This window comes from Cavia porcellus, unplaced genomic scaffold, assembly GCF_034190915.1.
Source record: "Cavia porcellus strain 051 isolate PalLab524CR breed Dunkin Hartley unplaced genomic scaffold, mCavPor4.1 scaffold_26, whole genome shotgun sequence".
NCBI classification, from domain to species: domain Eukaryota; kingdom Metazoa; phylum Chordata; class Mammalia; order Rodentia; family Caviidae; genus Cavia; species Cavia porcellus.
The window spans coordinates 31,117,573-31,144,932 of NW_026947509.1; the positions used below are offsets into that span (position 1 = coordinate 31,117,573).

At 46.2% G+C, this 27,360-nt stretch overlaps 1 protein-coding gene across 10 annotated transcripts in view; it reads right to left on the reverse strand.

The window, feature by feature from the left end:
* Positions 1-27,360, reverse strand: part of Agap1 (ArfGAP with GTPase domain, ankyrin repeat and PH domain 1) — a 488,546-nt gene that overhangs the window by 154,384 nt on the left and 306,802 nt on the right. For all 10 annotated transcript variants that reach the window (XM_003474578.5, XM_003474579.5, XM_013157542.3 and 7 more), the window contains one exon: positions 10,193-10,361. In XM_003474578.5, coding sequence (XP_003474626.1) covers positions 10,193-10,361 — 169 coding nt within the window. The remainder of the gene's footprint in view (positions 1-10,192; positions 10,362-27,360) is intronic.

Sequence of the window (27,360 nt, forward strand, 5' to 3'; positions counted from 1 at the left end):
TTTATTCTAATTTTTCTCTGTTTTAATTATGATACAAAAGAATGGGAATGTATTTTGTTGCAAATTTCTTAAAACTTCTGAAAAATTATACAGATATACAAATAATGTTAGTGAATAGTCCAATAAATAGATCGACTTTTTGTTGAATATCTATATATATTTCTTAGCTGTCACTACAGAAAATATTTTGTATTCCACCTCTTTAATATGATTGTCTAACCTCTGTCCCATGGTGTTACATAATCTTCATAATAATTTTAGATGTGTAACATTGTATTATTGATGTAATGTAGATAATTATACTACTGTTGTTAAACTTCTGGATAGCTTTGGTTTATTAGTGTTCCTAATTTCTGATGACTATAAACAACACTGCAAAGGACATCTTCTGCTTTCAGATTTTCTTAGGATAGATTCTCAGAAGAGCAGCTCCTGGGACCAGTGGCATCTGTCTTTCTGACTCATGCTATGTGTTGCTGATTAATTTTCTTAATGAGCAGTGGCTCAAAGAAGATGGAACCTGGGCAACATTAAAACAATTCAGTCCATAATTTGCAAAATGGATAATAATAATGAAGTACTGATAATGAAGACCATAATAATATGCCTCATGTGGTTAATATAATGATCAAATTATGTAAAGCACTCTGTAAACGGCGGAGCCTCTGCACATACTACATGTTACTAATTTCACCGACAGTGGGTTTTCCTTTTCTCTGTAGTTTACTTTGGAGCAGAAGTGTGGAGTGGTGCAACAGTTCATCTTATTTGTGCTTAAGATTTACAAAGTAGGTATTTCCGTTACATTTCTCTCATGTCAGGCTCTCCTGTCCCCTGCCACACACATACCTGGCTTAGTGTTATGGTTAGCATCACAAGGGCTTGCCCACCTACCCCATTCCAACACATGTGCTCTTACTGGTCCTAGTCTATCAAAGGCCCCAAAAGTCAGGTGATCAGTTTTGCCAGGGTCGTCAGAGCTGCGGTTCACAGAAGGAAAGAAGGAAAGGGAACGGAAGGAAGTGCATGGGACATGACGCAGCAGGAGCTGCAGACCTTGAGTCCCAGAGAGTGCAGGTGGGGCTGGATAGCGGGAAACACCACTGGCATCCTGTTCCGGGACTAAGATTCTTCCTTGGGAAAGATGTGATGTGGCATTTGACATAATTCAAGATGAAAAAATATGCACACCATCAGATAGGTTCTCATTTAAGTGATTATGTCTAGAAATGTTTAAACATGCGTTCCCAACACAGAGTCTGACTTTGTTTCAGCTCAAAATTCATCACTGCAATGCTAGCCGCCTCTCTCATTTTGCCCATTTCACTCCACTTAAGGGTTGCTTGCTGCCTACATTCCTGAAGACCAGAGAACTACCATCCTGCTTGCTGAGCTACTACTGGCTTCTTGGTATAAGCTCAAGAGATAACAAGGTGTCACAACATCCCATGAAAGGACAGCGAAACTTAGGATTTTTTAAGCTGATGGTGAGATCATTCAGATATTAAGTTTCATTAAACAGAAAGCCTATGGAGCCCATAGCTTGTCTGCTACATGTATACTTGGTTTCCTTCCCAATAAGGGATGTTCAGTCACATGGCTCCGGGTTTAAATGATTCTTCATATGATGAACACTATAGCTGTGTTTTGCACAAAATTCATTGCGCGTTGACAGGGCTGTTGATTGGAACGCTCTCTGGCCATTGGCCCTCCAAGAAAGGACATGAGGCAGTCACATGGCTCTGCCTCCCTCAGTGGTCACCTGTCTCTCGTCTCCTCCGGTTTTAATGAAACAGCTCTTACAGAGGAACAGAATGATGATTCAGGGACAGTGCGCTGAGGAACACCCTCACTGGGACACTCCTGTGTTTCTTCACTGGCAGACACATTCTGGAGAGACCAAGCCCTCTGAGTGACTGGTAAATACAAAACAATGGGCCAGAAGACAGTTTGGAGATGGCAAAATGGCAAGATTGCTTTGAAAAATTCTCCTTCCAGAAAGAGCTGGCAGAGAGCAGGTCAACCCCAGGCTCAGGCCTGGCCCAGGAGGGCCCATCTCTCTGACCCAGTGTGAGATGCACCCAATGCCCAGGGCCAGCCTGCAGCTCTGGGAAGGCCGCAGAGACTGTTACTGAGATCTTCCCGATGCCCTCGCTTTCCAGTGGCTGCTTCCCTGCTGGCCGCCCCACTGGTCTTGAAAGCACCATTTCATCAGCGGAAGCACTATTCTTCGCCAGAACCACACTTTGGAGATGAAAAAAGTTTCTAAAGCAACTTTTATTTACTTCTAGGTCCACTGGTTACCATAGAGACGCGCAGCTCCGTGTCTCCAGCCTGCCTCTCATGTCTTCGACTGAAACCATCCAGAACCAAGTTGCTTTTGTCAGTTCTTCCAGAAAGGAACACTCCATTTATAGTTCAAATAATGGAGGAAGGCTTCCTTACATTGGAAGTGCAATTCTCATTTATTTTTGAACTGTACCCCAATGGCCTTGGCCACACGAACCCACTATGCAGGCGGTGTTATCTGTGAGACACCAAACAGCTGTCCTGAATCTTTGTGCTCGCTTTTTGTACGGCGATACCATGCCAAGGCCCCCGGTAGGTGACAGCGTGGGAAGGAAGGGTAAGGAAGGAAGAGGAAATAACGACCAGCACCCCCAAGAGTTTGCAGTGTAACGATGGCAACAACAGCGCCTGAAGCCCAGAGGGAGAGTGCACATGCGCAGACCCACTCACAGCAGCTGCAGCTGCCACCATGCTCATGAAGAGCAGGATATGACCATAGTGTTCCAGGTTCAGATTCACCCCGATGCCTGAAGTCTGCAGATAAGAGCACCCTCAAGAAACAGTATTTTCTCCTAAAGTTAACTAAATAGCCATCAAAACCAACTTCAATCAAACCTGCTTTTTTGTTTGTTTGCTTAAAGCAGTTATAGTGCAATTCTCAACCAAAAAGGGTTTCACCCGCAGTGTTCTAAGTTGCTAGGTGGTGGGGTTCAGCAGTCTGTGCATGGCAGGGGTGGGACTTCCTGCCCCAAGTCCTGAGTGTCACAAATTCCTGGTGAGCAGGGGGCAGCCTCATGTCAACACACACGTGTGTGTGCATGCACACATACACAACACGCGAGGACCAGCCCCGCTGACCCCGCACACAGCGCAGACTCTGGAGTTATTAAAATGTTTTCTAGACCATTTGAAACTAAACAAAGAAAAACTTTGTTTCTTAGAGACAACAACGGGTCTCATTTTGATGCTGCGTTATTTCTTTTTTTTTTTAATAGCTATTACCACTGTAACAGCAGCTTAGCGCCTGCGTCTGCAGTGTGAGCAGTTTTGATAAACAGCCTCTGCGGGCCACACAACAGGGATAATGTATCCTTAAGTACCGCCAATGAGCTGCCATTCTGCACAGCCAATTACTTCTGTGCGTCTGTCACTCAAAGGAAAAATGACTGAGCCCATTAGATCAAACCTTTGTCACTGTTCCTAATGCACTCTTAGGCCTCATTAATCTCCGGGAGCAGCAACAGAGCCGCCGGTGCCTCATTGCCTCCCCCGGACAGGCCCACGTGAAGCCTCTCATCTCTCCCCCAAGTGCACGCGTTAATCAAGCTCTCCTTATTGCCCCGTCCCTGTCACGGCGGAGAGCGCTCCCTCTTAAATGCTCTCATTATGACCCATCTTTAGAGCTGGCTAAGTGGAAAAAAAGAGAGAGGGAGAGCGGGAGGAAGAGGACGGGAGAGGAAGAGGGGAGGAGAGAGCGAGTCCGACTGCATTAATATTCATGACGATAATTAGTATTCTAGGTCACTGAATATTCATGCTATTAGTTTGGTTTTTTTATAGGTTTTCTGGATGTCCTGATTGCTGAAGTGTGGAGAAAACAGCATGGCTGGGACTTCGATGTCAATGGCAGTTCAATTCGCAGAACACATTTGCTACCCCCTACCCCCACTGAAAATCAGTTCCGGCCCCCACTCCCCGCTGAAGGCTGGGTCACTTCCCCAACTCGAGGGCCCAGCGTGGGTACAGGAGGGAAGGCGCGCAGGTTCCTGGGTACAGAGGTGTGTGTGCCAGCAATCTGGCGAGAGCAAAAGCCTCCCTAATTGGAGAAACCCAACAAAGACACACGCTCTGGAGATAGGAAAACATCCGAGGTCCCAGTACAAAGACAGTACTGTCAGTAAACACGGGGGTAAAGTGACAGTTCTGGGAGCTGCAGAAAGGGGGAGGGTTCACTGTGAGAAAAGGGGTGTGGTCAGTGGGGAGAAAGTCCATTCCGCCCACCTATAGCCCTGTGATCTCTACAGCAAGGCCATCTGAACACCTTATGGCATTTGAAAAGTAATTTTAAAAAAGATCAGCCCATACTTCAGAACAGAACCACCATGACGCATTAATGATAGGATTCTGGGGAAGTCACAAGAACAGATCGAGGTACCACTTTTCTGGGGTGGCGGCAAAGTGGCTGAGATTGAGATGCACCTGCAGGAGGTCCCACGGTAGGTGATGCCAGCTTCACCGTAGGGTTTCTGACTCCAAAGCAGCTTCTATTCTTGGCCATTATATTTTCCTGCGCTTTATTACCAAAATTACTGTTAAAGAGTTGTATCTCCAGATTCTGTCTTGGTGAATACATTTTTGCCAAACTGGCCCCGCCCCAAGCCAGGTTGGAATGTACCTGTGGGTGTTTTACCTCCTTCTTGGGAAGAATGCTTAGAATTGATGTGGAGTTGCTTCTTCAAAATGTGACTTCCAGTGAACCTTCCTTAGTAGAGCAATTTAGGAAAACACAAGATCCATACCAAGGGAACGGAAATTACGCTTCCTGAGGAGGAAGTGGATGGATGGATGATAAGATGGGGCAGGGGGACTTGGCCAAGAATAAAGAAATAAATATCTTTTGGATTCTTCTTCCTCTTCTAGTTTTTAAATTTTGCTGGAGTGCATCCTTAAGTAATTTTTTCAGAAACCCCTGAAGCGGGAAATATCTTACATCGCTGAGTTCACCTAATGATGCCTTTTTTTTTTTTTAACCTGCATTGGACTGGCAATAATTGGGCTTCGAGTAGGCTTCTAGTTCAAAATTGTCTATTCTTAAAAAGAAATCCTTGTATCATCATTTAGCATTCCATGTTCCTCTTGAAAGTCTACTGTCTGCCAGAACTCTCTTCTTTGTAGGTAACGCTGCTCTCCAATTTTGAATATTCTTTAATATTAAAAATTATTTTTTACAGACCTTCTCCCTTCACCTGGATATCTAACTCTTCACACCCACCCTAAGCATATTTTCTTCTGTTACCTCTTTAATTATCAACATTACCTTTCTTTAGCTTTGTCCTTTACATCATTTAATAGTACCAAATTTTAAAATTCTTGCAATATTTGTTCCTTAATTTCCAAGAATTATTTCTCCTATGGTTTATTCAAGAGTCTTTGTTTCATTTTATGTACACAGTGATTAATCTCTTAATTCTTCCTGGTGATAATAATTTCCTTTAAAGTTGCCTCCCTGAAATTGTATTGTTTTTCTGCCAGGCTCAGGTGCTCTGTTGACCTTTCACAAACCTCCTGCTGCCCACTGGTATGCATGGGTAGGGGCTGGTGGGTTGGCAGGGCACTTGGAGGGTTTTCTCTCGGGAGCCCCATCCTGAGCAGAGGCTGCTGTAGCTCTGGGCAGGCTACGCAGTAGGCATGAGGCCCACAGTCAGAGCTGTCCTCCCTTCCCCTGCACAGCTCGGAGGCTGAGCTTCCTGATCTCTTTTCCTTCCAAGCATCAGCACCCATAGCAGGGGCTCTGCTCTGCCAGTTTTGTTACTTTCTCTGACTGGGCTCAACTTGAGTGCAGACACTCCGAACTGTGGGCTTGGGGCAGTGAGGCCCTTGGCCTTGGTGCTGCAACCTGCTCCTTCATACCTGCTGCATGGTACCTGGGGCTCCCCACCCACACTGCAGCCTCTCCGCTCTGCTCCACCCAAAGGCAGCCCTGGGCTCAGTTATCAGCAGAGAAGTTTGTCATTTTGAAAATATGTTTCTCCTCCTCTTTCTGAAGCTCATGGTAGAAACCAACATCAAGATCACATTCCTGGAATTTCAATGTGTGACACACAGTCATTATTTCAAGACTCAAATCACTTCCCAATACCAGAAATAACACAACACCCCCTCCCTCCTACCAGTAATTTTCCATCCAATGCTCCTTCAGTAACACGTATCACCAGCCACAGTGATGGCGCTGGTGTGCTTATCTTCAGGCTCGCTCTCCCTGAGGAGGCAGGCTCACCACTGAGTGTCTTGGGCTCCTCTGCCCTGAATTAATCAGGGGTGGGCATGCAGGAGCCTCAGTCATAAAGGGAAATGAACGACAGAGGAAGCAAAGCAATAAGATATCCTAATCATTAAACCAGTTGGTAGAAATGAAAGCTCAATATTGATAACCAGTTAGGCATTATCGTATTTGTTTGGAATAACTGTGTTCTTGAAAACATGGAAGAAGCATCCACATAACTATTCCAACCAACAAAAGTGCATGAGATGGCAGGATACACAACACGTAAAACTAGCTTTCTTACATAGTGTAACTCAGAGGCTGTGATATACCCCCAGCATTAGCCTCGTAACACACCCCAAACTGTAAACTAGAGGAAGAGATTAAAAAGACCCATACATGATCTAAATGAAGGAAAACACTAAACTTTACTGAGGATTGTAAAATAAATCTATACATTGGGGAAGAATGTGCTCCCAGATAAGAAGCCTGGCCTAGTAAAGATGTCAGTTCCCTTCCAATTAACAGAAAGCTTAGAAGCAATTGCCAATTAAAGTCAAAATGAGATTATTTGGTTAGGTTATTCTGAAGTTCATTTGAAAACGGCAATAGACAAGAAAATTTGGGCGATGAAACAAAAATTGAAATGCCATGCAACCAGATATAAACTGAATCATGAATCTAAGACATAGGGTGAATCTATGGAAGGTACACAGGTGGCAGGTTGTCATAAATCAACAACAGGTCAGACTGGGAGGACACAGAGCAATGCAACAGACTCACAAGCCCAGAATACAACCAACTGGATTAAACAGTTTGGGTGTCTAATAAAAGAGACACGCAGAATTAACAGGGGGACAGTGGACGGCTGGCAGTTTTTTCACATTTGCTATCACATTGCATGGACCCATGCAAATTAAAGGTGGATTAGAGGTTAATTACATTGAAAAGAGAGGCGGCACTAATAATAAAACTGTAAAACCTAGACATATGTATGTGTTAATTGTAATCTAGTTTTGGAATTAAAGGCTTTCCAAAGGACACACGGTAGAAACCACAGATATAAAAGTAAAAGATTTATGATTTTTTATTTTGGGTACCAAGGATCGAACTCACGACCTATCACTTGTCAAGCAGGCGCTTCCGTCACTGAGTTAAATCCCCAGCCCAAGACTTATGATTTGATTACATATGAAAAAAGGAGAAAAAATATCTCTTATTCAGTAAGATCATATTGGTTAAAAAGCCAGGGATTTAGCTCAGTGGCATAAACACCTGCCTTGCAAGCATGCAGTTGTGCAGTCACGAGTTCAATCCCCACCAGTACCAAAAAACAAAATCCATTCATATTGGTTAAAAAGAAAGCAAATAATAAATCAGGGAAATATCTGAAAAAACATTATAATATACTAAATATACAAAGAATTCTCACATTTCAGTAAGAGACAGGTAGCTCAGGGACAAAATGGGCAAAGAATACGTGTACATGATTACAGCATCTGAATCATTACAGCACATGAGATGCTTGTCCTCACTGCTGGTTAGAGAAATACAAACAGACAAAGCAAGTGGTATTTATCAAATTAGCACAGCTTCTAAACACCATACCCAAAAGCAGCCCCTGTGAGCGTGGAGGCTGAAACTGGCACTCACTGTAGGGCCGGATGGGCATTTTCTAAACATCTCTCTAAAGCAAATTTGGGACCGTGGATCGAATGGTTCTAACTTTGCCTGAGTCACTCAGCGATCACTTACTCTACAGCAGCAATAGCTGTTAGGCACAGAGAGGGAGGTGCGTGTATGTTCAGGTCCATGGGAATGCACAGCTACCGCAAGGGAAGACAGAAGTCAATCTGGTTCAGTAATATTAGAAAAGAAAATGAATTTTTACAAGGCAAGCATAAAGAGAAACAAACATCTCCAGTTTACCTAGAACCCCACCAAACCAAACCAAACTCCCCAAGATAGCAGAATTCAAGAGTCGAGAGGAAAGAACAAGATAAGGTAGGATATTTAAATTTTGGAGAAAGGAGCTCAGAAACTCAGAAATAACTGGTATCTGTTTCTAACTAGAAGTCTGCCACTTAAACATAGCATTGGTTTATTTCAAATTAAATTTGCTGTGTTGGGTGGAATTCTTTGTGAGACAGATGGATTTATGCCTAGTAAGTTTAAACACAGGAAATTCAGTTTTTCTGGTTTCATGGCATTTATGGAAGTGGCTGCCTCTTATGAAGTGTCTCACCTCCTGCCTTGCACTTGACCAATCACTAGCGAGCTACTGCCTGAGGCTCCACCCTTTCTTTGGGATGCACCAGCTGATGGCCTCAGTTGGCCAAGGGAAGAGGCCACCTCCCCAGTCTTAGCCCAGCCACGAAATCTTTCCTCTCCCACAATGGACTACTAATATCACCCCCACTTCCCAGCTTCTTCAGTTCCTCAGGGCTGTTCCTTTTCCCTCCATGACCAGCAAACTCCCACTCTTCTTCAACCTCAGCAAGAATGAAGCCTCACCCACTTCCCTCCTGCCGCCCTGGCTACATCTGCCTCGTGGTCTTTCTCCCCACAGGAGGCTGAGGCTCTCTCGGGCAGGGGCCGGGATACATTAGAGCCTCACTAAATGGCTCTGTTTACCATTCTATAACACACACACACACACACACACACACACACTTCAAAACGCCACGCTGCACATGAGGAGTATGGATAATTTTAGAAGTTAAAAAAAAATGAAACAGTGATACAATTATTATTTGTGTACCAGGAATTATTTTAAGATGGTCCTGGGGACTGAACTCATCAGAGCCTTCACACTGAGCTATGTCCCCAGACCTTTTCTTATTTTATTGCATTTTTCCATTTTGAGACGGATTCTTGCTATGTTGCCCAGGCTGGGCTTGAACTCGGGATCCTCCTGCCACAGTCTCTCAGAGTGCTAGGATTACAGGTGTCTGCCATTACATATGGCTATACACATTTATGAATAAAAAGGAAACGCAATAAATACTCGTTGATTCTAATGAGTAACTGGACTATGTAATGGGTTAGGAGGGAAGTGGAACGTTAGCTGGCTGCATGGTAACTGCTACATCCAGAGATCCTGGAGGTCAAGGATTCCGTGACCACAGCACGAACAATTCCTGAAAGGAAGGTGGGAGAGAAGGAAAGGGCTTTTTGGCTGGAGAAACAATGAGGCTTCTGGGAGGAATTCCAAAGGAAGGAGTCCAAGATGTTGGTGGAAACTCCGGGGTCTGGGCCCTCCCCACAGATAAGGAATCACTAGAAGGTCCACACCACATATAATCACTTGCCCAGATTGTTAAGTAAGAGTCAGCGGTGATACTGAATGACCAGGAACTACACAGAAGCCGGCGACGTCTAACACACAACACTCAGAAAAAACACTTTCTCTAACCCCGCATGGAAAAACCATTCTCCTTTTCAAGAGGGTATGAAAACTGAAAGTTGCATTGGAGATGACAAACAACAGTTAAAATACAAAACGGAAGAGTACTGAAATTGCACAGAGGTCATGCTGCTGTCTTTAAATCTCGTTCTACACAGTTTCCCCACTCTTGGGCACAGTTACCAGACATAGGTTAATCCTCAAACCCTTAAAAACTGATTCTTATTTCTTTGAAAGTTCAGATATCCAACCTACCTGGGAATCTCTGCTTTCTCCTGCCCCACCCTGAGAAAGCAGGGTGCCTCGTCTGTGTAGCTGTGACCCTTTGCTTGCCAGCATTCACAAAAACCAACACCAGAGAGGAAGTGGCAGTATCAGAAGGGACAAGGGTTCCAGATGTCCATGGCGTGACAGCCACTCTCCACCGAGCCTCAGCACGTCAAGCCTGCCCCACGCCGCACCATCTACGGCCACCGCCGAGCTCTACTCCTCCAGGGAGTTTGCTGCCGGCTTACCTGAGTTCGGTGAGATGTGTAAACTGCTCATGTCCTTGGCCAGGCCATTGGTTTTGGGGCTGGAGATGGGCGCACAGGCTGACGTGGCTCGGGGTGGCCTCTTCCCTGGGACTTTCACAGTGGTTCTCAGGAGGTCAATCTCTTTACCGTGCACATTCTGCATGTAATCCTGTTCAAAATGTTAAACACCCAAGAGAGATTAACACAAGGATCGCTACACTCAGGATACAAGGTTCTATGTGACGTCACAGGCTGCAATCCTGCGACTCTTCCACTTGGAAACAGTGGTATTGCCTTTATGGTTGAGGAGAGATTTGTGACAATGTCTCAAGCCAACCCAGGACCAGAAACCTAGGAGGTTGTGGCACAGATTTCCCTAGTGAGGATTAGACAATGTGCATACACACAAAACCTTGTCTTTGAACTCTTTTACTTTTTAGTTGGCATACCCAGTGAGTCCTAGGAATCCTCCACAAAGTGTGAAACTATGGCATCATAACCGTCCTGTCTCAGCTGGAAATGCCAAAGTCTCTGGGTAAGGCTGACGCTGTTGCGGCAGGAATTCAGTTACCACCACATGCAAAGATCAAGAGTCTAACCAAGGAGCCCGTGAGGAGCGTGTGGTGCAACGCCAGGCACCCACAGGAGGAGGAGTGAAAGCTGGATGTTGAAAAGAACGTGCGGCCTTTAGTTCTTGAGTGCTGTGTTTCTCCAAGCAGTTCACACACTGCATTCATGAAAAGATTCCTTGCCTGTGCCTTGAGGGCAGGAGATTATCAGGGGGAAGCCCAGAGAGGCAGAAATGCAGGTCACCTGACTCAGCAGGAAGCAAATTGGCTGATGATGGGGAGAGGTGGAAGTGAAAGCGACAGGTCCATGTGACCATGGTCTGACACCTCTGAAACCATGAAGCACAATAATAAACCTTTCTTACTATTAAGCTGCTTATCTTAGGTCTATTTTGTCATAGTGACAGAAAGCTCACTAATATAGCAACTGAGAGCCAGCGTGAAGGGACTACTGGTAAATCAGGATCTACTGACTTTTCACTCATCTTTTATTATTTTCTTCATTGAACCTTTTTGTCTATAGACACAGTATTTTATGCACAATGGCCACAAATGATACGACATGGGGCAAAAGCATGTGTTCTAAATCACTCTGGATAAAGAATATTTTAAGGGTTAAGGACTAAGCAGGAAGGTAGGAATAAGCCTGTCTTTCCTTGGCAGGTTCTTGGTAGATTTCTTTTAGAGTCTAAATGCCAGGAGTTTGTCTTTTCTCTATGTGATTAAGGTTAGTGTAGTTCTTGGTGTGAGAAACCCAGGCAGACTGGGAGAGTGAGTGTGGGCAGGTGATGCAGAGACAACTAACCCTGAACCAAGGGCAAAGGGGTCAGGTCCCACTCTGCAGGATGAACGAGCCAAGTTGGACATCATGCAGAGTGAGCTATGAGGAAAGAGCCGGGGGGCCAAGGGAAGGCTCCACTGGCTTCCAGCAAACAAGCTGGCTGTCATTTAACTGAAGTATAGGACGATTTTCAGGTTCCCACAGGTGAAGGGAGTTGGAAGGAATCTTTTCTTTGTCAACATTCAGGACATCTCCTGACAGGAGGAATGGCACAAAAGGACATCAAAGGCTAAGATTCCAACTCAGGGAAAACGCCCATGAGATGTCCAGGGCAGAGCTGCCCTTGATGGGTGTACCTGGTGGGGCGGGACAAGGCAGGCTGCTGGGGAGGGGAGTGGGATCCAGCAGCAGAGGAAGGTTGAGACAGGCTTGGCAAAGTGTGGGCACCGGGATGTGGGAGACAGGAATACAGAGCTCTGGGGACTTCCTGAGGGCAGACCTCAAACCTGGTGTTGAACAAGAGCTCAAAGAGCCACGGTCAGAACAAGGAGGTGGAGAAACAATGGCTGAGAAGAGCGGAGGAGCCATCCAGGAGAAGCACCTGGCCTGTGCCCATTTAAGGCCAGCAAGGCGCAGTCCTGCAGCACGGCCTGAAGCCTCCCTACATCCGCAGGATGAGCTGGTGGAAGGGACTCTGAGGTCTGAGGAAGTGGAAGGTCATCCACCGGCTGGGGACAGCAAATGTGATGGAAAAGCTCCTGACAAAGATGTGGCATCCAGGATAAGACAGACGTCTATCTCCTCGAAATCTAATCACCTAGGAAAGAGGCTGGTTTTGAGACGATGTGGACCAAAGATGGGAAAGATGCAATCACTACTCCAGACTGCAGGGTAAGGAAGCTGCAGAAATGCAGGGACTCTGGTGACTGAGCTCAGTCCAGGGGGCAGCAAGGGAGCCCCGCAGTGGAGAAGAATGTGAACTTCGGTTGGTTAGTGCAGGTCACTTAAAAAGAAAGGTCTTAAGTATCTTTAATTTACTTCCATTAATATCCGCCTCAAAGATGCAAGCCCAAATCCCAGAACCAAAGTTAACGGTTGTAAAGAATGAATCTCTCTTTACATAGTGACTCCTTTAAAAGTATCAACTTATGATAACTTTCTCCTTTAATGCCAATTCTTAACAAATTAAAATACAATAACAGGAGTGTAATTGAGCATTTATTGCTTATGAGCTCTAAAATGAGGCTAATCAGAGAGTGACTAAGCCCCAGCGTGGGCTCTTTTTAATAGGCATGTTTTAACATACAATAACCAGGATATTTTATTTAAAATTATTATAGAAATGTACTGTCTGTCTGCTCTCCAGATCTGAATGCACCAAGGAAAGACATTTATCTTGAGCTCAGCATGGGTTGGGGGAATCTGTTTTCTTGCCTGGGTTAGGCGCTGAAACTTCAAGAACTGTCTCTCAAAAGCTAGAATATCCGCCCAGCACTCCTATATTTCAAGCCACTATAAGAATGCGAAAAGCTTACAGAACGTGATTCCCAAGGCATAAAAGCCCTCCAGCCTGGTGTTTCATAAACAGGTACAGTACAAAGACACACGGGTCCATGGCTTCTAGTTCCTCCCAAAAGAACCTGCACCCAGTGGGTCCATTTTGGAAAGAACCCATCCTCTTCATCCCTCCCACAGCTCAGTACTGGAGGAAAGAAAGCTGTAGCCAAGACGCGGATGTTCCCTCCTTAGAAGTCAGATGTGTGATGGGCCTGAGGAAAGGACCTCCCTGGGTAAAATACAGACAGCACGCTTGATTTTGATATGCAAATGCTGCCAATACTACCCATCTCCATGTTAGTTGTAGAAAATGCTGATCGAAGATAAAAGAGGGGAAAAAAAGCCTTTAACAAGGCATAGGGTAATTCAAAGCCAAGTACTTTTAAACAGCACTTAACAAGTCCCCAGGGCCCACTCAAGAGCTGGGCCCCCCAGAGGTGCCATCTCCTGCCCCTCGACAGCTTGAAAAAGTAGTAATTGCAAGCCTATTTGCATTTTTCTTCTCAAGTTGTCCATGCTCATCATGCGGATTATCTTTTTGCCAAGCAGGCCCCAGAGCAGAGGGACCCGTTCCCGAATGCGCCAACAGCCCGGCGACCGCGCCTCACCGTCCCCCTGCACCCTGGCTCCTGCACCTTCACCGCCCCTTGTTTTTTACATTTAGCTCCTAATTATGTTGCATCTATTGCCGTACACTTAATTAGCTGCATTAATGTGATTTCTTTTCACATAGTCAAGCAATTAAGAGCTATGATTGAGTTTCATTCAATTAGCCTCAACAAACATGCTAATTGATGTCCCAGATGCAAATGAGGTGCAATGAGAGAAACCTGCTAGCAATTGAGCACTGTGTCAGAGACCCAGGGCTTTCAGCTTGCTGACAGAAGCACAGCTTAGCTCCGCTCCCGCCTTCTGTGGGCTGCCTTAGGAGAGAGAGAGGCAACCATTAGCTGCAGTATGCGTCCTGAGGTGGGGAATTAATTCATTCGCTGCTGCACGGACCTTCACAGTTACAAGCTCCCAGCACTGGGAGGTTATCAACCGGGTAACACTTTGCTGCAGCAAGAACAGCGGTGCAGAGGCCTCGTCGACATCCGCTGTGAGGCTACCCAGCGACACGCAGGAAGTCTCCCCACAAACTGCAGAGAGCAACTGTGGCCATCCTGGGGCTCTCTGTGTGCATGATGCCCCAGTGGATCTCAGTGAATGCGGAGTTCATCTTCGTCAGCTTGGGGGCCTCTGGCACTTGAGTTAACTTCCAAATACAGCCATCCATCAACAGTCCCTAAAATACCGACTCTATTGATTCTCATGGCCTCCCATCTGGAGGTTACCTTTGGCTGTCTGGTGAAAGATGGTTTGCTGATGTGTTTGTAGGGGAACCAAAAGCAGTTAGCAAGATCTTCAAGCTAAGGTAAAATGCACACACTATCTGCTCAGCATCTCAAAACTAGATCTTGCAAAAAATGTACAAGGTTTTGCAAATCTCAGCATTGAAACTCTATGCTTTTCAAATAGATGACATAATAAATACACTCCCTTTTTTTTTTTTTTTTTTTTTACATATACTGTACTTTTAAAAGAATTAAGAGCTTTTTCTTTTTTGGAGCACTAGGGGAATGAACCTAGGGCATTCTACCACTGAATTACAATTCCAGTCCTTTAACGTGTGTATACATATATGTGTGTATGTATGTGTGTGTGTGTGTGTGTGTGTGTGTATATATATTCCCCCCCACCCCAATTTTGAGGCAGCATCTCTCTAATTTGCCTAGGCAGGATTTGCATTTGAGTTTTACCTGCCTCGGCCTCCCTGAGTGCTGGGATTTAGGTTTAAATAAAATATAAAATATGGAAGACTTGGTGCCAATCAAATGATCCAAATATGTTCTATTTTCTAATTGCACATGTGTGTTTGAAAACTTTAACATTTATATCATTGTGTGATGCTTTAAATTAGATAACTCTTCAGACAAGCTGTAATTTTTTTTTTTTTTTTTTGCCTTAGCCCATCTGAGTTTTTCCTCTTTTCATAATTCAGTTTAGCAATCTTCAGAGCAAGATTGTCAGCACCATACTGCGGGATTCCTGAAAGAAAAATCACGTTCAAAATCATTTTAAGACATGATTGGCCTTCGAAACACTACGTCAAACTTTATTTTGATGGTAAAAAGTGATGGGCCGGGTACAAATGCTGGTGCTCCAGCATGAATCAGAGTGTGAACTCAGATCAACCCTCATTATCCCTGCATTACTCACTGAGATGCTAAGTAAAAACAAACTGAAACAGTTTCATTCATACTTGTTCTTAATACACTGTAATAAAAGCTCCTGCTGATTTTCAAAGTTTCAGCCCTTGAATGCATGTCTTTTTAATTTGCTTGGGGCCAAAATAAGACGTGTGTAGTAAGGCTTTCTCTTGGGGACTGGAAATGGGTGGTAGTGTTGCTGTGGGGCATGCTGTGATTGTTTTGAGTTGCTAGCTCAACTATCCACTCTTGGTAAAGCAACATTTTGAATCACTATGCTACCCACAGACTTACTGGGAGTAACTGGTAACTATCTTTTGAAAGATTAACAAAGTGAGCCGTACAAGGAACACAGATGACAGTTTTATTGGCCAATAAGGAAATCTGAACTTTCTCATGAAATGAAAATTTATAAACTTGTGTGTCTTGGAACGATGAGCCTGACATCCTCTCAATTCTTAGCAGCTTTTCTGACAAGACTGGTGGTGATATGAATAAATGTAATATTTGGGTACTATATGATGAAAAGTGCTCCCATCTGAAATCTGTACAGTTAATTTAAAAAAATTTTGTATATTTAAATAGCCTGTGCATGATATCACATGCCTAGACACATGTGGCTAGGCATGCTTGCATAAAACATGCAGGGAAAAGCAAAGTGCAAAACAGATCATTGGACTTGAATATAGAACAGAAGGAAAAATGTAGTGATGTGGTTTTGGATTCCATGGTGAATTAATGCTTTCAGACACATGCTGGGTTTTGGAGTAGAATGCAAGAATAGCCACAATTATCTGTAATGGCTAGTGAAATACTTTCCCCTCTTCCACTGTATCGCTATCTGTGTAAGTAGAGATTTCTTTCTCATCCTTGAACCAAAACAAAACACTGTAACAGATTCAAGCAGATATGAAAATCCAGGGCTCAGTTTATGGTTGGTATCAAACAGATCTAAAATAAAAGGTAAATAATGTGATTATTCTCATGATATTCTTTTGCTTTGTAAACCATACTTTTCATAAAAATATGCACATTAACATGTAGAGAATGGCTTATTGTGTTTAATAAATCTATCAGTGTTTTAATGTTTGCTGAGTTGGAATTTCTAACCTGATAAATATCAACAGAAAGAATCCTAGAAACAAAGGACGTCTCTTCAGGGTTCTTCCATAATACTGCAGGAAGGAAAGAAGGTTTGGGAGCCAGAATGCCAGGTAAATATTCAGACCCTTGTGCCTTTGATGCACATGGGTAAGTAAGAGTGCAAGTCCTGGTCCTTGTAAAGATGATGCATGTGTAGATCACATTTGTTTGTCTTCTCCTAGAGGGGGAAAACCCAACTCATCAGTCCCCATTTTCACATTTCATGAATGTGTGGGTTCAAAAAGGAAGGGGTGGTTCACTAAGTTCTATTTTTAAAGTTTCACTTCTGGGCAAAAAAGAAAAAAAGAAAAAAGTCCATAAGAGAAACCATTGTGAGATGTGCTGCTATTTCTAAATGCCATTTAATATTATTTTCAAAGGAAACTAATCCTGCAAGACATATATAGTACCGTCCATTCAAAGAGATCAAGCAGATGTTCGAGTCTCACATGTATGAATAATAAACAATAGCCTCATACATAGTCACAGGTATAGAGAAAAGTCACTCTCCTAAAAATATCATGAAAATATTGTAAAACTACGAAGAATCTTCTGGCCACGTCCTTTCAGATCATATAACTCAAAAAAAAAAAAAAAAAAGACAATTTCTCCTTTCTCCAAAGGATCCCAGATACAATAGCAAGGTAGGAGGCAGTTTCAAAGGGAAAAAAATTCTATGAGAAATAATTTTGTTTCCCAAGACAGCCAACAGAATTCTGGTGCTGCACTTTGAGGCCTTCCTAGAGACGAAGGCCTTGAAGTGTGGTGGATGTGACCGGTGTGAACGTGGCCACTGCGGCAAGGTACCCTGCAAGCTGGGTGGCTACGGGTGACGGAGGCAGAGGCAACCGTTAGGAGACTCTGCTCTGCTCTTAATAAATGTTTGATTGGCTCCGGGTAATTATATCACATGTGGTAAAAGAGAAGGTCGGAGACGCATCATTGGGGCTCTCACATACAATGGAGATCGCTCCGCTCCAGCTCAAGCCGACCTTGTCGGCAGTGGGTGGCTACGGCTGGCATCCAGCATTGGTGGGCTAAAGTCCAACATCAGCCCAGGGGGATAGGTTATTATAATATAAATCAAAATAGCAGAAAATTCCAAATTGAATTATGAATATATCTTGTGCTCCTTGATTGTATCTGTCTTGATTGACCTCCTAGATTGAGCTTCACACTGCAAGAAGGATTTTTCTCATTTTAGGTTAAATTGAATATTACCCAGTTATAACCCATGCGTGCTCAAACTTGGCCTGTACAAATGACTGCACCACATATGGGAATGACTGCCTATCTCTGCAGTCACCGTGGGGGCTCTTCCCAAGGCAGGCGCAGTGAAATCTCACCACAGCACACTCTCAGAAGCTAGTGTAAGACTACACATTGTATGTAAATACCGCTCGCAACAACTGTATCAGTGAGTTATATGGAAACATTCACCACGAGGGTATCTGACCAGACTGGATGTCTTGAAAACCTCCAAGCTCTTGGGATAAACTTGCTGGAAAACAGCACTGAAATAAACAGTAGGCTGTTAAGACAGCTGAGCGCACGCACACTGTGCCATCGGGGAGCCCTAACAACAACCGCTGTGCCCGCTGCCTGCCACTTGACCCACGGTAGCACCGAAGACTCCCATGCTCCTTTTGGCCCACTGCACATTTTAAATACGTTTAATTTTTAAACTTGCAAATAGGCTGTTTAGAATCTTTTATTTGTATGTTTCTATGCACTGCTTTTACAGAAATTCTTCTATCTCCCTACTCCTACGGACAATTGAGTTAATAACGTACAGCACCTTGGGTTAGAGTCCACATGAGTGACAGTAGTCAGGTCACACAGCACCTCATCCTCTGGTTTCCTAAACTGAGGATGGCTGCAGAAGAAAACCTTCGGCTTCTGCAGCCAGCCTCTGAGCCAGAGCTCCGGGGACTTTATCTCTGCTTCCTCATCAGGTACAGGCTCGGGGTACATTAGTAAGCATTCTAGGCCTCCATCTCCCCATCTTAAGAAATAGGGAACAGTCTCTGCCTCAAGGGTTGTGGTGAGGATTCACTGAGATGATACATGAGGTGCTCCCCAAAGTACTAAGGCCCTCAATAAATATCAGCTCCAGCACCAGTCCTGCCCAGTAAAAACACAATCTGTTTCCTTTCGGATTTTACAGGGCTCTTTCCTGGGCTAAAGGTGTTGCTCCTGATTTGAGGAAGCAACAGTGACATGGTAGGCCAGAGGGGCAACCTGCGAGGCAGTTTTTCACTTTGTAGCACAGGGAAAAAATGACTTGTCCTTTACAAATGCACTGATATTTTCCATCCACTTTTCCTTGCCTTCCTTCTCTCTCTCTCCCCCGCCCCTCCTCTTTCTTTTTGGTCAGGGAGGCCTGTGTGTGGTAGTCAGACATTTTTATTGCAAAATGCCGTCTGGAAAAGATGCAAAACAAAATTGCTAAAATGCAAGGGGGGGAAAAAAAAACTAAAGGGGGAAAAACAAAAGGCCCCCTTCCCTTTGCTTATTGAGTTCAAAGGCATAACATGCAGCACCCTGCAGCAAATGGGAAGCTACACTAATTTTAAAGCCATAAAATGCTATCAAGTGCCCTGCGGGGCAGGACTACTCTGAAGCTAGTGGCACCTAAATAAGACATGGTTCATTTACTTCGCAGCTTAGCCTAATGTAATCATCAGCGGATTCTTAGCCTAGAGTTGTAACAGCAAATAGCCGCTGCAGAGGCGGCCCTCCCAGCCACTGAGGGGGCTGCCGCTAGATTGCTGTTGATTAGAAAATTTTTCAGTTTTGACAAGCACTTAATGAACATAAATCGCACCTTGATTGGTTTCCATTTGGGGCCACGGGCACACCTGAGAAGAAACAGGCTTGCCAGCCCCGCCTCGCCCTACCTTGCAAGACCCTCGCAACAAGCCGGCAATCAGGTTATGAGCCATAGAAGAAAATATTTATAAAATATAGTAATGAAATTCAATTTCTTTGGAGACGTGGAAGAACATTTCCTCGACACCCCCCACGGCCATTCACATCCGCAGAGACCTCTGTGGTGACTCACTGTCACTGAGGAAAGCAGAAGGTTTTGATTTATTTACCTTTTGCAAGAATTGCTGGCCACAATTTGTAAGACTAAGAGGCTAGCACTGAGGAACAAAATGAGACAAATTGGGCACAAAGGATGGCCAGACGTGAAGTGTCACCCTGGGTATTGATGGGACAGTGCCTCAGAGACTCGGCGGCGAGCACGGAGACTCCAGCTGCAATGCTCAGTGAGTGTATTTATAGGAAGACAGGGGAACTACTTCATTTTACTTAGAAAAGCAAGGCTCCCAAAGGAGAAAACTGGGAAAGTCCAGATTCTCTGTGGTTTAATTTTTATGGAAACATAGAAACTTTATCTTGAAAAGTAGAGTGAACACATACATTTTGGCCACTTCATTTTAAAAAGAATTTTAAGCATTCTATGAACCCAAGAACCAAGAAACACAAACAAAGAATTCTTTGGGTAAAACCTAAGACTTGGACAAAGAAAAGAAACTTCTTGTGTGTATGTGCAACATGATTAAGTTATTCAGTATTCTATTCACTTTTCCCAGCTTAAGTTAAGAGATATTCCCTGAAAATATTTATGCTTTCATGGCAGCATCACCCCAGGGGTTTGGAAATGTTGGGAGAAAACAATTTATATTCTGTCTTTAAAAAGTTAGATGAATGACAAAAATATTTCTCAGGTCATTCAATGTAAAGACAAGAAGTGCTTCCTATGCAAAGACAGAAGTGTTTCCCTGACTCCAGGACAGCCCACGTGGCCTCGTGGCTGCTGGGTGGTTGTTTCTATACTACACGGATTCTGCACCATCATTCAAGCTCTTAAAGCTCTCCAACTTAGTATATCCATGACCAGGTCCAGAAAATGTCCCACTGTTTTACCCCAACTAGGGTCCTGGTATGGTTGAGTGGTTTTAAAATCCATCCAACTTCTATTGTTTTCTCATATTATAGATTTTAATTTAAAACCTCTGGTTTCCAAGGAGGTATTTGTGCACTCATGTCCACTGCAGCGTTACAGTCAAAGGAGGAGGCACCCCACTGTCCACTCAAGAATGAAAGGACAAGCAAACTGTGGTCCATCCATCGAAGAAAGCTGCAGTGTGACATAAGCCTCACTGAAGATGAATCTGGAAGACTTTATGCTCAGTGAAATGTGTCATTGCGAAATGACAAACATGCACAATGCCACTTACATGAGGTCTCTACGGGGTAAAATGGGCACAGACAGAGAGTAGAATGGGTCTGAGGGGAGGCCGATGGGGAAGCAGTTTTTAATGGGTACAGAGTTTCAGTTCTGCAAGATGAAAAACCTTTGGCAAGTTAGCTGCACAAATGAGACGGTATACTTTGTTGTGTATTTTACCATGACTAAAAAGCACAAACAAATAAACAAAGCATTCCAGCTCCTTCCCCATCACAAATCCTATCCTCTCTTGGAGCAAATATGGCCTGGATATGGCTGAGACATTTTTCCACAGCTTAAAAGCATCACAGAGTAGACTCCTTGCCCATGGGCTCAAGAACTCCAGCCCTACAGACTGAAGGACAGGTTAAGTATATCTCCTCCTACTCATCCATCTATCCAGATAGTACTAGATGCCAGGGATTTACTAGTCCAGGACTCACGAGGTCTCTGATTCAAGGAGCCCCTGATCTTGAGAATCAAGTCTTAAACAAAGCCAAGTAAACCCAGAGAAGTGAGTCCAAGGCATCCAAGCAGGCCTAGTGGAGGCCTGAGATGGAGGCCTCCAGAGAGGACATTTAAGACAGGGAAGATGAGCAGGAGTTAGTCTGGCAGTGGAGTACAAGGAAACATTCCTTGCAACTGCTTTTGCAAAGACCTGGAGGCCAGAGGACTCGGCAAGTACAAGAAACTCAGAGAAAACTCAGAACACTGGGGAGAGCTGAAGTGGGACAGGAGAAGCAGTTTGTGCCAGGGACAGCAGGCCTGATAAATCGCATCGAAGAACAAGGACAGCATCCCAAGAGGAGCAGGATTCCTCCCCACCACAGGAAGGTTCAAGAGCAGCACACTGAGGGAAAGAAAATGAAAACATGAGCAAAGTCCAGACGTGAAATTGAAAAGCCACAGAACAGTTGCTGTCCTCCATATGGTGGACACTGGGAGATCTTCACCATGTGGCACCCTGCTAGTGGAATAGAGCAGGGATGCAGATCTCCAAGTGAGGGGCAGTAGGGGAGGTCTGGGAAATTCTGTGTTCCTTTGAAGCCTTCCTGGGTAAAACCCCTGGAGGAGGGAGGGTGAAAACCAAGACCAAGGCAGAGGGGCAGGACCAGTTGAGCAATGCCAGCGTGACTGACCGCGGAAAGCGAGAGGATGAGCACGCACACCGGAGTCCCAGGCCTGCACTAAGCCACTGTGCGGGACCTGCAACCACCACTGCAGGGCCCGGTCCACTGTGCCTCCGAGCTGTACAGCAGACATACTGGCCAGAAGAGGAAATGGAGCAAGGCCTGGAGACCAGTACCAAGTGACAAATGCACAGGACCTGGTTGGAAAGGGACAGATGGATGGAAGGGAACAGATAGATGGGAGGATGGCACCACCTCATGGAAGGGGAACAGGTGAAATAACCATTAATGCAGAGTGGAGGATGCTCATTGCATTGCAGCACGTGTCACACACATGTCACACGTGACACTGTTCTTTGGGGCTTATTGGGATTTCTGGTCACTCTACAACTCTACCTCAGGGAACTTGGGCTTTGGATCTGTCCTCCAGTCACCCACACAGGAGCATCTCTGACTGCTGCAATATTCCGGGGTGCAGTGATGGCTGCACAACCGAATGCTCCCCACCTTGCAAGCCAGGGCCCCTGCGGGCCAACGTGGGAAGTGAGTATAGGCACTGGTGGATCCTGGAGCATCCTCTAGCCCCCACAGTGCCCCCAGTGATAGGAGGACGCCATGCAGTTACCCGTGGCGAGGGCGGCGGGAACAGCTGTGCTGCTGGTGCAAGCTGGGCTTTCTCTCCCTCCTGTGATTTCCTCGGAGGACACCTACTTAGCAATCATTCCCGGCTTTCTGTTGTTTCACCATCAGTACAGAAGTGGATTTTCCATCTGACTCTGATGGGGAATCTGCTGAAATCTGCATTCTGATGGCAACTTAAGAGGCTGAGTTTGACTCTGTTAACTTGGAAAAAACAAAACCAAAGCCCGGCAGCACAGAGAACCCAAGGCTTTGCATGTGGCAGGAGAGTCCACGGCCCTGGGTCAGAAGCGGATCTGCCTTGTAATGAACATATGCTATGGGAAAGTTCCAGCTCTGTGTGTCAGGGAATAAAAGACCAAATCACAGCTGCTTTCACTTTGGGTGACAGGGAGGAGAGGAAACTCATCTAAGGTGTTTTCCCTTTGTTGTTATTTTGTTGAGACAGAATCTGATCATTGTAGTTCAGGCTGGCCTCCAACTAGTGGCGATCCTCCTGCCATGGCCTTGCTGGTGCTGGGATTACAGCACTAGCTGGCTATCCTGGGTATCTGCAGATTTCTAAAGCAACCCACACCCATGTTAGCTGGGCGGCTTCAAAGCAAAGGGCTGCTCACAGTTACCCAAGGGCCTCAGGAGGAAGCCCCAGTTCCTGGAGCCAGGACTTGGCAGAGGGTGTCTCAGGCAGAGCCCGCTGCATCCTTGGCTGGACTGTGTGGCTGCCCATTCTTCCAGGGCTGCTTAGGAATCTGGCTGGAATCTCAGCTGCATACCCGATGGCCGCTCCCCGACATGGAAGATGAATAGGTCCCTACGCTGAACTGTGAAGCCCTGAGGTCTGCGCTCTTTCTCATTATCCCCTTCATTTTTCTATCATGGTGCTCCCCGAGGCTCACATTTAAGTCCACAAGAAGGGCATCTGAGGATCCCAGAACAGGCTGCCCTCCGCCAGCTCCAACTATGATCCAGCGATGTGTCTGAAAAGCACGAGACGCTCATATGTAGCTCCCCCAGGAAAGCCACGCAGGTAGGGCTTTTAAAGGTCCCAGCGACGTACGATTTTTCGGAACAAAGACAGGAAGGCAGCAAGCTGCAGGAGCCAACACACTTGTTCTTTATTCCTTCGGTTTTATTTTAATGCTTGGGACCATCTGTGCCACGAAGGAACAAGTCAGAGAGGTCAGTCCTGGAGCACACATGGTCAGCTTGGCCCGGCCTGCTGGAGACTTGTGTGGGCCTAGCAGGCCAAGTCCTAGGTCCCAGGGATGCCCTCACTCGGGGGTAACGCAGGGCATCTGGTCCCCCTGTTCAAGCACCTTCAGTCTTCCTGTGGTCAGGCTTTCCATCCATCTATTCTTGAAACTGAGTTCCTGGCTTCATTTAACTTAATAAGAGTATCCTGAGAAAGATGTAGAGTTGAATCAACTGGTCGGGGCTTTTCTGGGCCCAGCCTCGGTCCCAGCGGGAACTGGTCCCGCGAGGCAGCTTTCATCTTGGGAGAGGTTCTTCCTTAGAAGTCCAACTAACTCCATTAGCTTGAGTTTGTTAAGAGTTTTTGGTGAAAATTTCAGAGTCCCACACTCTTGAGAGTCTGAAGTGACCTAGAAAAAGCTGTGATCATACTTCTGATCCAGTCAATGAATCCTTTCTCCAGGTTTCCAGAAGAGACACGGAGTACCTGGGCTCAGGCACACACATTTCCACTTCTGGGCAGGCCAGGCAGCCCGAGGTTCTCAGGATCCAGCTGTCAAGCACAGGTTGGTCATTCACCCCCTCCCCTCCTGACTCCACTGGACCCTGTGTTATGGCTTGTGTCCAGATGTCCCCCTAAAGCATCACACAGTCATAGGTGGAGTTCTGTCAGAGGTGCCTGGATGTAGGGTGTGTGACTGATTCATGGTGCAATGCTGGGATTAAGGGTGAAGGGTGGGTGATTACTAAGCACACTGATTGCTTTGCACCCTAATTCCACCAACTTCTTTCTGCTGCCCTAATCCTTGGTAGCCTGGGACAGGAGGAAGCTCATCTCATCCTCCTTGCTTGCTCTGCTGCCTTTTGCCGACCATGAACTGTTTCTTCCCTGCCAAGCCCCTCTGCCAAGCCACCTGGCCTTGGAGTCAGTAGAGTATGAACTGAAACCTCCCAGAACCTTGAGCTAAATAAACCCTTTCCCCTCTAACTTTGGGTGTCAGGTATTTTGTCTAAGCAATTTGAAAAAAGTAACTAAGACACTGTGATGATGGTAGGCACCCAGGGGCCTTTAGGAACATCTAGAGCCCAGGTCCACCACCACTCTCTCCCAGAGCCCTTGCTTTCCATGAGGCAGCCACTGTCAACCCCCGGGCCTTGGGGGAAACCAGATGTGGTGGGGAGAAGACGCACCAGAACCCAAGGTGGAAAATCTGCAAAGCACAGGAATTGAGGGCTCTGTGTCGGGGTCAACTGCATGCTGTCACTTCCAATGAGTTGCCTCTCACAGGCTGCTCCAAGTCACAGCTCAACAGGTCTCCTCCCTGAGATGGCACCAAGGTTTTCTCCGACAGGAAACAGGGCTGGGAAAAATGTTTGTTTCCATGTCTTCTGTGAGGGAGAGTGCAGGTGTAGCCCAGCCTGAGTAAAGGACAGGGAGGCTGAGCTGCCTAAAAAGATAGTTGGTTTTCTAGACCATCTCTGCAGGACCTGAGCAAGGTTAAAACAGAAGATGCTTCCAGGGGACAATGCCACAAAAGGAGGCTGACTGAGGCCAGAGGAAGCAGGTATGGCAGCAAAAAGGATGACTACAAAGAAAGAGGCACTGGAGACATTAGTAGGTGGGGAGTTTCATCCCAGGGAGCCCCATCCAGTGGAGGTTCTTGCTCCTCTCATACTCTTCTGCCTGTACAAACTGGCTCAGGCTCCAGGGAGGCCGCAGGCCTTGGGCAAGCATCAGAGTGCTTCTGGCTGCTGAGCCGTCCCAGCACACAGGGTCTTTCCAGCCTTGTGCCAGGCCCCTCTCGGGTACCCCCAGGTTCATGCCTGTAGGGAGCATGCAATCCACCGGGGCCCCAGGAGCTCAGAGCTCAGAGCCACGCCCCAAAATGATGGCTCTGTTACAAGGCTAGCTGTGCTTTCTGCCACATGGATGTGTGGAGAGTGTCTGGGGTTGAAACTTGGGGTTCATGTCCCAAGGATGTCACCTTCCACACAGACACTTCCGTTGACACCTGTGTAAGAAGCCAACCTATGGAAGGTAGCCACCTTACCTACAGAAGCTGCTGACCCCTCCAGGAGGCCTTTTCCTCAGAGCCTCCAGGAAGAACACATCTCCAAATCCTCACCAGAGTGTCTGGCACGTTATAGATTAAAGACTGGTGGCCAACTTACCACCAACTGAATTAAATTGGGACAGTGCTGAGTGTGGATGTTCCACCCGAGGAAAGCTGCCAGCATAAGGGGAGACATGCAGAGGAAGACGCACTTTGGGTTCTCCTGAGTGTTGCTGTTTAGAGCCATTGGTTTTCCTTGAGGAACCTGTGGAGTTTCTTCTCTGATATGAGCAAAAGTCCACACTTGGCCTTCATATGCCAGGGGGCATATGGTGGGTACTCATCTGGGAAAATACCTGGCTAAGGAGACAAGTGCCAAACACAGCAGCCCCCAGGAGAGACATCGAGCCCCTCAGACTGGGCCTCCAATACAGGCCAACACCCATGGGCACACTAACATAGTACAGAGAGAGAGGGCAAGGGTAGGGATGGCCCAAGACTCCACTTCCTGCATCTGGCCCCGACAATTCTGCGATCACCATGAATGTTTAGTGAAGGGTCACAGGGAAGAGGGGGCAATCACATGCATTTCAGAGCCCTCACTGGGCTGGAGACGCCCACATGAACCTTGTTCAGTTCCCCACTCTCCTTCTGGCCTTGCCTGTGTACTGGGCCCTCCACGACAAGCCTGATAACCAAGGGTGGGGCTGGCAGTGACAGCTCAGCAGGTTGGACCCCTACGCCAGGAAGTGTGCTGGCGCCCCCGAGAGAAACTGGCACAGTTACCCAGCACTGGTGAGACAGGATCATTGAGCCTGGTCCTTGTCCTCGGCTCTCTGGGAAGGCACAGGCTGCGAGACCCATACAGACCCCTACTCTGGGCTCCCAAGGAACCTGGACCCCAAGGTGCTTTTGAGAGGAAAGGTGGGGAAGAGTGGTGCTCCTGTGAAGCAGCTAACATTTTCCTGTGGTACAGAGGAGGAAGGCAGTCTGGTTTACTACCAGGTTAGCGTCTAAGTCTAATGACACCATCTGAATCTGGAGAGGCTGAACACCGGCCCCAAGCCCTGAGAAGCGAGCAGCTTCCAGCAGATAGATGAGATGACAGTGGAGCTAGGAGAGGTCCACCCCACAGCACGGTCAGCCAGAGGGCTGGGGCCCATCTTAAAGGCTCTGACACCCCACGCCATTCCCTCTGGCAGCTCTCCCTGTCAGAGAATCACTTAGCGACCCTGTGTGTGATCCTTGACTTATAGCTGCCTCAGTGACTGGCACACTCTACCTTGGAGACTGCCTGGGAAGCAGGCGTTACCATGTGGTAAGGGTTTGCCTAACATCACCTGGGTCCACCAGGTTTTGAAACTTTCTGAAATAAATGGTGCAAAAATTTTTTAAGACTGGGACTAGCAACACACCTGAACACCCCCCCCCCCATCTATTGCTTATTGAAGAATGTCCGTATTCTTCCCAGAGGCATCTCAAGTCTCCTTCTTATCTGAACAAGAGTAACTCAGCTGTTCCAGACCTGCAGCTTCCAAAACCTCAGAATGAGAGAGAACATTCCAGAACATTCCAGACATCTGACAGCCAACACACCTGGAACCCACTGCCCCCT